Source organism: Platalea leucorodia (assembly GCF_965183815.1).
Source record: "Platalea leucorodia genome assembly, chromosome: W".
Taxonomy (NCBI): domain Eukaryota; kingdom Metazoa; phylum Chordata; class Aves; order Pelecaniformes; family Threskiornithidae; genus Platalea; species Platalea leucorodia.
The window spans coordinates 46,691,027-46,703,307 of record NC_138859.1 but is presented as its reverse complement, the minus strand read 5'-3'; the positions used below and the strand labels follow the sequence as shown (position 1 = coordinate 46,703,307).

At 38.4% G+C, this 12,281-nt stretch overlaps 1 protein-coding gene across 6 annotated transcripts in view; it reads right to left on the bottom strand.

Annotated features, from left to right (window-relative positions):
- Positions 1–12,281, bottom strand: part of LOC309601811 (mucosa-associated lymphoid tissue lymphoma translocation protein 1-like) — a 38,476-nt gene that overhangs the window by 21,388 nt on the left and 4,807 nt on the right. For 3 of the 6 annotated variants that reach the window (XM_082334955.1, XM_082334959.1, XM_082334956.1), the window contains exons 3-8: positions 9,719–9,840; positions 8,446–8,596; positions 4,185–4,363; positions 3,508–3,604; positions 2,734–2,766; positions 979–1,005 (exon numbers count right to left, since the gene is read on the bottom strand). In XM_082334955.1, the coding sequence (XP_082191081.1) occupies positions 979–1,005; positions 2,734–2,766; positions 3,508–3,604; positions 4,185–4,363; positions 8,446–8,596; positions 9,719–9,840 (609 nt within the window). The remainder of the gene's footprint in view (positions 1–978; positions 1,006–2,733; positions 2,767–3,507; positions 3,605–4,184; positions 4,364–8,445; positions 8,597–9,718; positions 9,841–12,281) is intronic. The other 3 variants (XM_082334957.1, XM_082334958.1, XM_082334960.1) reach the window with 2 other exon arrangements.

Here is a 12,281-nt window from a genome sequence, read left to right as displayed (position 1 = left end):
GGGGTGTTGTGTTGTTGTTGATTACCTGACTTCCTTCACCCTCTTCCAGCAAACATAGCCTAACAGGATATGAATAGCTAGTTATATAAATTAAGAAATAATAGATGCTTACAGTGTCATTTTGAATCTCACAAACTGCACATCAGCATTTTCAGTAACACCCGAAACAGTTCATCCTCTCCAAATGAAATGCAGCCATGCAAGATGGTGGATGCTTAGCAGGGATGACTATCTGTACGTGAAAATTTGTTTATTTTGTACTTCACAGAGGGATGGTACAGCCAATGCTCTGCCAAGAGGAACAGGCAAGCGATATGCCAAAGTGGTACGCTTTGGATAACGTTACGTATCATGACAGTACCACTTCAGTGACTAAAACTAAGTCTTGCCAAAAGTAAACAGATCTATGATGCTTAACCCAGGAAATTATATGACCTTTGTGATTTGAAATTTTGGGAACACTGTATCAGGGATAATCCCTTATGGAGTACTATTCCAGATCTACGTTTCTATAATAAACATCAAACAGGCTTCAAATCACATTAGCTCACTCCAACATGAATTTAAGAAATATACCAATTCAACACATCATGAGTGACAGCCAGACACCCTACATCTTCTTCACCTTAATCATCTGAAAAAGCAGCAACATACTAAAACTTAGAATCCAAAGAAGCCACAGACAAGAAAGCAAAAGATAATTCCTTTTGTATTTGTATTAGTATACATGCAGTATAAAAGAGCAGCTTTGTGTGATTTTACAAAGATAATAGCAACCCTACGATTCACTATATTCGAGTTAATTTATTGGAACCAGAAAGCTGTGCTGCTCTTAACATGATACCTGTCCCTATTAAATCCCCAGTTATAAATATATCCAAATAATGTGAACTATATACTCTAACCCAGCTAGGATTAAGTGATTTGTAACACAAAATGAAAATGCAAAATTCAAGTTTTTCAAAACTTATCACTTACCTGGTTTTTGAAGATCACTTAGATCTTCTGTGAAGAAATACACCAATAAAATTATAGTTTAAAAAAGAAGCAAAAAATACATTTTTCTTTAATATAATTGTGTCATGCCATTATTAACAGAAGCTGAATGTTAGAAAACAAACTACCTTTCTAAAAGACATTTCTGTAAATCTAACCTTTCATGTTTATTCCACATGCAGAGAAGAGAAAATCCTACATCAGTATACTAAGCTGTGCTTGACACAGCATTATAATATAGTAGATCTCAAAACAAAGGGAGAAACACATATTATGCCTCAATCCCACAGGCATGCAAGCAGCTTGAATGAATAAGGAGAAAGATTTCCAAATCACCCATTGGAAAAAATTATGTTTGAAGGACCGCTGAAAAAGCAACATCCTGAGCAAGAAATCTTACTTTGTAAAGCCATGTGTATTCAGAAAGACTTCAGATACATTTTCAAACATTCTAAGCTACCACAGGTTTCACCTAATTATTCTGAGAGCACTGGAAACTATGGAAAAGTAATTTATCTGAAGCACCAGAGGTCCCTTAGAGCAGGCCTGCTCCATGCAGTGGAGCTCTAGGCAGACCTCTTAAGCCACAAAAGCAGGCTCGTATATCCACATGGGAGACTGCAGTGACCTGAGGTGATACTACTGTACGCGTTAATGTAGCTTAATAGCAGAATGATATTGCATCCAAGCAAACTGTGGTTTGGGTGTAGACCCCCGCAGATGACGCAGTGGTTATCTTCTGCTTCAAAGGGTAGTTAAAGTACAGGTAACTCGGAGGCTTCTGCATAGCAGTCCGTCAGGTAACGCAGACGCCTCCAAGCCAGAAAAGATGTGAAGGCTCAGAGACATGATCGGTCTCAGAAGCTATGCCGTGGAAGTGGCGGACACCGAAACGCGTGTCACTTGTATGTTCCAGTGAGTGACAGTACACAATCACAATGTTAAACCTTTAACAAAAGGGCTAAAGGGGAACATCAGCTCTGATTAAACTTTGAACAAGAAACGCTGCAGAGCAGTTTAATTCCAATAAAATTCTATGATTCTATAAAAAAACAGGGTGGAGAGCCATTTATTGTACTTTTCAAATGCCTTTGTTTTTTTCATTGTTGTTAGGTAAGCTGGGGGGGGTGAGGGGGGCTGCTGTAAGCAGCCTTACATCATATATGATCCCCTACGCTGCAAATATTACAGACTGAGATTGCTCAGTAATCAAGGGATAGTATCAACATTAAAGGTCACAGCACACTTCTTCCTCCCCATTGCAGCAACGCAAAGGAGAACAGAAATCATCCTAATAAGGGTGCTGGAAACACCTCTTGCAGACACAGAGCTGACAGTGGAACTAGCTCTATCCAGCTCTCTAAGGTCACCCACGTTCCTAAATGTCTTCAGCTTTTCTTGCAAGGATGTTGCCTCCTGAGCCCAGCGAAAGAAATCTCAAGATCTTTACATTTCACTAGAAACTGTAAGGACAGGACAAAAACAGCGCAAAAATCAAACAACTTTGAATACTACAGAAGAAGAAAGTAGTTTGTTTTTTTTCCTGTGTGCTCTAGATCACGGTATCAAGGCAAAGAAGAGAGAAGCACATGCAAAAGGAACACTGCATTACACATCAGCATTTTAAAGTAGACGGAAGTCCTTAACCCACACATGCTTTTCAGCAACACACTCAACAATCCGTCATCCCCATCATTAATTTTTAAAAATTGATTCACAACTAAAGATTTACTTTACCTTCTGTGCACTCCACTGCCATAGCTTTCCTTCCTTGTGTTTTAAGTGGGGGGAAAAAATTAGAAGACAATTGCTCTCAGTTATGAGAGTTAGCACACAAAGTGGAAGACAAAGGTCACTTCCAAGCTTCTCTGCAATCTGGCACATTTTATAGCGGCATAAATCAGCACTGACCACAACACTGTATAGTAATTACTACTAAAACTCAGGAGTACTAAACTAGAATATTTCTTAGGATAGGAAAGAACTTTTCATATGAATTATGCAATAGTATTCCCAAATAGATCTGGAAGCTATACAAATAGATCTTCTCCTCTTTAGTTTATGACAAATACATGCACACACACGCACTAAACCGTGTTATACTTATTTATTCTGCTTGCTATGAATAATCTCACCTGTCCTGATTCCTGAAGGACTCAGTGTAACACAGTTCATATCACCAACAAGGGTTAAATTGATTTTTAGTTGTCAAGAAACATGAAGAAATCAGCTTGCAATCTGCTCTGCTGACAAGCCACGTATGTGCTACCAATGCCAAAAAGTGGTAGCATTTCTATGCTGATTACCATAAAAACCCAAATTCCTTTATAACTGATAAAGCTTTAAAATTCCATTTGCTGCAAGCAAGCACAGCTATTTTAACAAATGGATAAATGAAAAATACAGAAGGCATGTGCTTGGCTTAATACTGAAAGCTTCAAAAATAAATTCTAATGATAGGGAAGAAATTGATAAATCAGCTGACCTCTATCAAACAGAAAAACTCCTTACCTATAACAACTTCTATCTTCTTGGTATCTTGGTCTTCCCGGTCATTGAATACGTGACACCAATATGTCCCTTGATGTTCCACGTCCACGTAAGTTACCTATGCAAGCATCATCGCAGTCATCCCACCAGACCCCAAAAGAATACCTGTATCAGTTTCATTTAAGCCCACATGCAAGAAAGAGTAAAAACTAAAAGCAAAGCCTAAACAAATCCCAAAGCTGCCGATACCCTCATTCTTCAGTAAGCTAGACAGCATGTGTGGTCTAAAAATGCTTTCAAGGACTGAAGAAAGAATGCAAATCCACCTCACAGCCTTGAGATGCATTAAGCACTGAATGCAACAGCTCATATAAATCAGAGTGCTTTGCAGTGCAAGTTAGAAAGACAAACTTTCACTTTTACTGGTACTTAATCTTTATTATGTCAGTATGTCGCACTAATCCAAAATACACTATCCCATGACTACTGCCTGAAACATATTCAGGATTAAAACTATGCACCTGAGAGCCTCAGAACGGTATGGGGAAGTAACAGAACAGAAGAACAACTTACAGCGAGCGCTTCCATAAGAGGTATCAAGGCTGTGAAGAAGTTATTTTCTTCAAGGAAGCTTTATGTCACAAGTTAAAGGCGGTTACACATTAGTCCCCCAAGGCTGGCACTTTGCAGTAACTTACCATGTAGACATTTTTGCTCCCATTTGCCAAGGGAAATCCATTTCTGAACCACTGGTAATGAGGAATTGGGTTTCCAACAGCTCCACATTCTAGTACCAAAGCATCCCCCACTGTCAGGTTTTGTGACTGAGGCTGAATACAAATGCGCAGTTTGTTTTCAGGCAAACCAATTAAGCTCCCTTAAAAAAAAAAAGGAAGAAAAAAGAAAAGAAAGGGTGAGACAATCTAACCGCATATAGACTAACAAGAATTGACAACATATGGCCACATCTTCCTGTAACTGCAACAGACTGTTTTAACAGCAATGAAATTGAGTTACTTGTCCTTGAAGAGTATGCTAAAAACGAGTAGCAATGGCTTTCCAGTTCTTCAGTTGAAAAGTAAAAAGGAATGCGCATTAAATATACCCCAGAAGTAAAAAAAGAGCAAAGCCCTCTTTGCGTTATTTATTCCTGCCTGTAGGATTACAAAGGCTCCAGAGAAAGGTGCAAGTACAAAGCAGAGTGGCTACTGAAGGATGGACTGAGGATCCGACTTGTCTGCGAGTGTGAACACACGAATAAGAATTTAAAACTTAAAATCAGTTAGTTTTAGCATATCCCTATTCTTCTCATTCTAAACTGAATATCAAACCTTATGGCAAATATACTAAAAAAGCCCAAAGCTAAAAATGCTTAACAAACATCAGCCACTGACACATCCTCATATAGAAATGTCTTTGGGAAAGAAACCTATTCAGAAAACCCTAAATGCATTAAAGACTCGTCCAGCTGATGTAATGTAAGTTTCTACATATGATAAAATTTATTGAAACAATGTGTTGAAATTAATTTTTAAAACATCCACTACACACACACACGAGTGCTCCACTGACAAGGTTTCTGATGTCTTCGTACTGAACAGTTCAATCAAGTGACACACACCACAGAAAGCCCAGACCTGCTTTTAAAGGTCACACCAGTGATCTTTTCTCTCAGCTGCAAGGTCACTCATCTTTACTTTTAGACTACATATGCAGACACGTTTTGTCATCAGAACTATTCATGACTGACAATTAGGGGGTGATGACATTTTCCTTTACATAGTAAAATAAAGGGAAACAGTGATATGGGTATCTCTTCTAGTAGCATCTGAGCTGCTTGGTGCATTATAAACTTGTATTGCAAAGATTTTACAAACAGATGTTTCATATTTATGATCAATGTTGACTAGCACTTTTAAAAGAAAGCTCTATTTCTTAATGCAGACTTGATACTGGTAAAAAGACCGACAGATGCCTGAGCAAATATTCTGTTCTATGACCACTACTGTACGGCATTTCAGAGACCCTGGCTTACCATGTTCTCTATCAACTTCTATAATGGTTTTAGTTTAGTTTTGTTTTTTTTTTTTTCCTTACAAAGAGCTTTGTTTTCTGTAACTTTTATCATAGAAAAGATTTTTAAATGTCAAAATAAACTTTACTCCCTTTCACTCAGCTTTTTACAGAACCTTCTCTCTCCCTCCTTCCCTCCGAATATCCCAGTTTGATAGCAGGATCTTTCAACAAATAAAGAATTAATTTCCCTTTAGGGCAGAAAGACGGAAGTAAGACAAGATGGAAAGGAACTACTGTTATAGTCAAATCAAACAGCATTAGTCTTAAGACAAGGAACACCAACGTTCCAGATAGTGAAAGAGAATATGAGGTTGAAAGATAACATGGTTTCTGTCTCCAGTGTGACACCTTACCTGCCATCTCATTTACAGGCTGTCCTTGGTACAGCCTGGTGTTGTAGCACTCTCAAAATACCCTGACAAGCCTGTAGCAGTATCTTTTGGAATGGTGTCTGGCTGCCTCACTGATCACAAGCTCACAAGACAGCTATGAAAGACAGCTTTTACAGAACGGAGAATGGTCAAGCTCTCATCAAACAGAAAGCAATGAGAAAAGAGGAGGAAAAAAATATCTGGAAAAAAGAAAGCAACCAAGGGAGCAGGAAAAGAAAAAAAAAAAAGACAGTCAGCAGCTGAAATAGAAGATTTCATACCTCGTCAACGTTTGCTGAAATGGTACTGTCAGTGTCATCTAGTTCAACTGAAACACCAGTAACCCCAGGCCACATGTTACAGGAGACAGAGAACATTCATTCAGCGCAAGCACTACATACCCCTTTCAGGTTTCTTTGTAAGCACCCTAAGAGGGAAAGTTACAGGAAGAAGCAATCCATCCTGCCCCTTATCCTGTTACCCATCACCAAGACCTAAACATGCTAAAATTCATTTCCACTATGGTTCCTGGTTGGCCAAGAGCCATGGAACATAAAGCAAGGCACTAGTCTGTGGATACCTGCTGCCCTTTAGTCACCAAAACTTTTGCTGCAAGTGTGAAACAAAATACTGCTGTTTTTCTCAGATTTTTTTTTTTAATTAGTCATTACAAGCTTATTAATCTCAGCTGCCTGATGTAATCAGCAAGATCTAAAACTGCAGGTTTCTAACTGAACAGAACCTGAAATAAGAGCAAAAGAAAAGTAGAAGAAATCATCGCTTAGATAAGGGACTGAGAATACGTTCAAGATTAAGATGTAAAAAGGTCACCTCAAATGACATTGTAGTAGCTTTTGATCTTTTACTGGAAGATCGATTCTCTCTCTCTCTCTCTTTTCCTGACATGAATAATTTTTATATGTGGGATACAAGTGGAAAACACCTTTGACTCGTGACATAAGACAAAACAAGTACTCTTCACAGTCTGCAGACAGTGCAATTGATTTCTATCTCACTCATCTTTAGGCCAATAGCAAGCAAGTCGAAGGTATTTAATTAGAAAGTTTATAAAGGGTGGACTCAGTGCATGAGTCAATGCCTATGTAATGCAACTGACTATTCTGTAAAAAATCCCCAAACCCCAAAACAACCAAACAAAGAAAAAAACCTACACACACCAGAAAACAAAAAGACACCACTCCAGCAACGTCAGACAGAAACTGGAAATAAATGCACAGTATTAATATACTAGCTCCAAGAAGTAAATTTCCAAGATTCTTTATGTTCTACTAACAAATGCCAGTACTAGCTGGATACTGTTGAGCAGACAGCTAATCTTATTTGCTTTCTGCTATTATTCCATTCCCCTCACATTTCTTCCACTTCCATACTTTCATCACATATGCTGCAGATAGAGATTAACCCATCAATGAAGCAGAGGTATCTTCAAGCCAGTGCCATAAATTCATACGGACTTACACTGGTACAGTTCAACTACTGTGGCTTTTATTATGCAGGTAACACACATTTGGCTGTTAGCTGACCATTTATAAAACCTATGAAGATGGAATTCACACCAGAAAGACTCAGTTTAACTCATGCGTTTCTTCCTCTCATAGGTTTATTTCAGTGAATTGTTGGCATGTCTTCACTGTTATCTGGGTTTGTTATATGAAGTTGAAAATACTGCATTAGCAAACATATATTCTGCAACACACACATCCACGGAGCCCCAGCCTCTCCCTCTTTTCCCCAGGTGTTCTGAGAAAGAAAGAATGTGCTGGGCTTTGACCAATTTGTCCCTCCTGGTTGGTACATGTCTGAGATTGTGATAGCCTATGATGATCTGACGAAGTGACTGGAAGGGAGATCTATCACTTCAACTACCTGCCAAACCTTATTCCAGACCTCAGTCCTGTTTCCTCAGAGCGCAGTTAACACTCTTTCCATTCCACAGTATCTAGGTTTTCTAAAGTGGCCAGGCCTCCAGCGAGCATGTGCTCTCCTGTAGTTTACTGTTCTGACCTTCTAGGTAAGGTAGGACTTCTTTCTAGGAAGGCAGAGAACCTCGTTAGATTCTCCTTTACCCAAATACCTTTCTTCTCAGGCTGGTGGCACATAGATGAAGAGGAAACAAACAGTCCTGACTATTAGGCCAGAGCTCACAGAGCAGACATTAAGAATAGACTGTGTGTGTCTGGTCACTAGCGAGTTACAACAAGAGGTAAACAGGTAAACAACAAGAGAGTTAAAGAATTGCTTTTCTGGTGCAAGAATCCCCTAAGAATTGAAAGAATCTGAGACTGTGTATGTTTTCCATCTACCTATTCTTATCCACCACTGTGGAACTTCATTTCTTTTCTGCTTTTGTGACCAGCACAAGAGCCCAATAATTGCATACAGCATTTTTAATCAGCCCTCTTTCACACCTGTGCAAGACAGCAACAGGGGCCCAAGTTCCTCTAAGAAGTGGGAGGACAGACTTTCAGAAGACAATGTTTTTGCCACTCACCATGAGATGTACCCTGGAGATCACAAACTTCCAGTCGTGCCCACCGACTGAACACAAAGGAAGATTCACTGTTCACTCGACAGATGTAAAAGCCAGAATCATTTACATTCACTGGATTCAAAACCAGCTCTGGAGAATTACCATGGGGAACCTGAATTACAGGTGAGACAAGAAATACTTACATTTAGATTGATTTAGTCTAAGCCAGGACCTAACATTAGAACATTTATTTCAATGTCCATAATACCAACCTCAACTCCTTAATTTACTTGAAACTTTTGGATGAGAAAGTCTTGTTCTATGTATTTAGTAGCTCAGAGACAGGCTTTCTTCCAAGAATAATTCATATACCTCTCTTTAAGACAATTCTGAGCTTTTAAGGCAGTTGAAAAGCTCTTCCTGAAATTAATAATTTTTACCTTTCGCCACAAATAACTCAGAATAATTTCTTAAGCACCACTCCAACTAGCATGTGTGTTACATTCAGCTCTAGTCTTAAGATATATTCAACTATGACCGGGAAACTGCAACATTCTTTCACAGAAAAATTATTTTTTACTATATTTTAACTGTAATGAGTCGGAAATGACTGTAATCATATTTTTTAAGCCATGTTTTGGATGATCTAGATAAACTTTTAGAAAGGTGTAGAAAATGAGTTAAAAATTTCAGTCCTAACAGAATTTAAAATACTATAAACTTACTGCATTTTTAAAAATAGTACTTACAATAAAATAACATTAAAAAAAAAATGCATTCATCTTGTAGAAAGATAACCAGGACCAGAAATATGGGCATAAGTGCTGCCGTTCAAATTCCAGAGACACCAGCTCATATGCATTCCAGTATTTTATCGAACAAGTCTGTGGCACCACCAAGTTCAGGCCTTCAACTGTTCATTCTTAGGAAACCAGTTTCCATCTGTACAAGACCAACAGTGACTGGCATTTGTTCCAGTGCGGCAGTTTGTCAGTAGCCTGTGTTAAACTTCCTGGTAGGCTGAGAGACAACTAAACTTACAGTTTCCTTGCTGGCACATCCCAAGATTAGCCTCCAAGGCTGAAGCAGTCTGAATATAAGGAACCACCTTATTGTTTTAGCACATTGATAGGGTCATTATGCAGCATTTCTTAAACTTCTGGTTTTATTAGTATATATAGCAATCTTCTCTCCTTGTAAATAAGAGTAACAGTCTTAAAAAAAAAAAATCATCCAAAATCATTACCTATTATTCTCACCACTTAATAAACCTATATTCTGTATCAACTATTACCTCTTTTTCCTGTTTGAACCACTGGTAATGCACAAATGGGTGTCCTGTTGCCCAACAGCACAGCTTGACGACTTGACCAGAGAGCACTGCTTGAGAGTCTGGCTGTACAACAATCTTTATACCTTTAAGAACGAATTTACACATAGTAAAGTTATTAAGAAATACAATTCCACAATTTAAATTTGCATTTAAATTGTCCTTTGAGCAAAGACAGTTTCTGTCATTAAATATACTTGAAAATAATTTGTTTGTACTGTGTACACACACAGTTCCAATTAGTATTATGTCTTTAAGACATTCAAAATTGTCCTCCATTACACAAAATCCATGCTTAAATTGATCAGTACTCTACAGAGTTTGTCGAAGATTTAAAGTAGATCATTCAGACATTTTAATTTTAGGATACTTCAATCCCTCTCGCCCTCTACTCACTAAAGCAAATACTACTTCTAATGGCATCACAGACCCCTTCTGGGAAAGGTATTCCCAGTTTCAAGAGTTTGCTCACTCTCAACAACTTTGAGTTGTTAATCTTCAGATTACGATTAAGCACAGCCTGAGGGATGGATCAAAACAGTAAGAGTTAGTTTAACTACAACATAGTGCGGTTTTCTACTATTCCTTGTGCAACCTTATCAGCTGAAACACTGGTTTCAGCTTTATGCCTTCGACTCCTGTAGAACACATGGCTGGGGTTTTCTTTTGCCAGTCTGCAAGGTTAAATTTTCCACTTCAAATTTTAACTGCCAGGAAATAGTGTGAGAGAAATTCTGACACTGGTCTGATATGATCCAGTTGTTTTCTTAACCTAGACCATTCCAGAGATCTAGTTACAGCATGACCCCAAACACAGATCCACTGGTATAACCAAGGTCATCAGAAGAAGAGGAGGGGGGAAAAAAAGCCAACTGCAGAAGAGAAAGTTTAACCTCACATTGCTGTCAAAAAATACGTGGACCTACGACCAAGGTGTTCAGCAACACTGAGCTGATAAGCCATCAAAAATCATCAATTTAAAGCGTTATTTGCTATGGATGGTAAAATGCATTTAACAACCCCAGTGGGACCACAAGCAATACTACACATGAATGACTAGTTGCTACAATACTAGGGTCGTGGGTTAACCCCGGTGGGCAGATAAGCACCACACAGACCCCCACCCCCAGTGGGATGGGGGAAGAGGGAAAGGAAGAATAAAAACAAGAAAACTTGGAGGTCAAAATAAAACAAACAAACAAACAATAATAATAATTGTTTAATAAGTGAAGGATGAGTGGAAGAACAGGGAAGAAAACAAAACAAAACAAGTGATGCAAAAGCAACCACTCACCACCTTCCATGGGCAGACCGATGCCCAGCCAGTTCCCAAGCAAAAGATGGCTAGGCCCTCCAAAACTCCCTCTTTTCCCTTTTATTGCTGAGCATGCTGTTATATGGTATGGAATATCTTTTTGGTTAGTTCAGGTCATCTGCCCGGTTGTGTCCCCTCACACAGCCTATTGCACACCCCCAATCTATTCACTGCAGGGGGCAGAAGGAGAAACGGAGAAGGCTTTGATGCTGTGCAAACACTGTTCAGCAAAAGCTAGTACGTTAGTGTGTTATCAGTACTGAAAGAGATCGCAAATATCCCGGTACAAGAGTCTATTATCATTTGCTCCAAGCCTTCTTATTACACTCTGCCTTGAGTGTAAAAAAAAAAAAAAAAAACCAAAACAAAAAAAACCCCTTTTTGTCTGCTTTTTTTCCCCCTCATATATTTAATGGCTTAGTCACACATCAGAACTTTTTCCTAACAGAGAATGTTTGAGGAAAGAAACCATAATAATTTGATCAACGGGCTGAAACCTGAACAGAAACCCATGTGGTCAACAGACTGAAACAGAGATTATACGACATTTGGAAATTCTACAATGTTTGTCTAGCAGGGAAGCAGGCTATATTAACTTCCTCCACACACAATCTTATTCTGAAATAGTTGATCACACAGGCAGCTACTCCAAAGTAGCTACATGACTTGAAAATTCCCTGCCTTTCTTTCTCTAAAATAACTTCCCTCTATACCTAGTCCTGAAGATCGCTACCTCAGTTCCTCATTTAACACTCTCTTCGCCGTTTTTCATAGTTAAAGGGAGTGTGTTAAGTACAGTTTTTGAGCATCACAATCACCTAACATTAACCAAGATGAACACAGGAATGATATTACTTCAATTTAAAGTACAGAAAAACTAAGATTACTTGCTCTTTCCAAAGACCCAACTTTTTTTTTTTTAAATCTCTCCTGATTTGCATCACTAACATCTCTTAAGAAAGCAGTTGAGAAAAATGCATTCACTGAAAGATTAGTATTTTGCACTCCTTGGAAGTATTACAAAAAAAAGTTCTAAGAAATCTGATTCATAATTTCTTCACAGTTTCATTTATTTTCCTGCAATTCATTCAGCACTATACAACTACTTCCTGAAAGCATCACAGAATTTAACAGGTCAAAAAGAAAACCTTCTGGCTCAATTTTCTGAATGATTACAAAGATACACGAATACTTCTTCGATTTTCCTCAGAA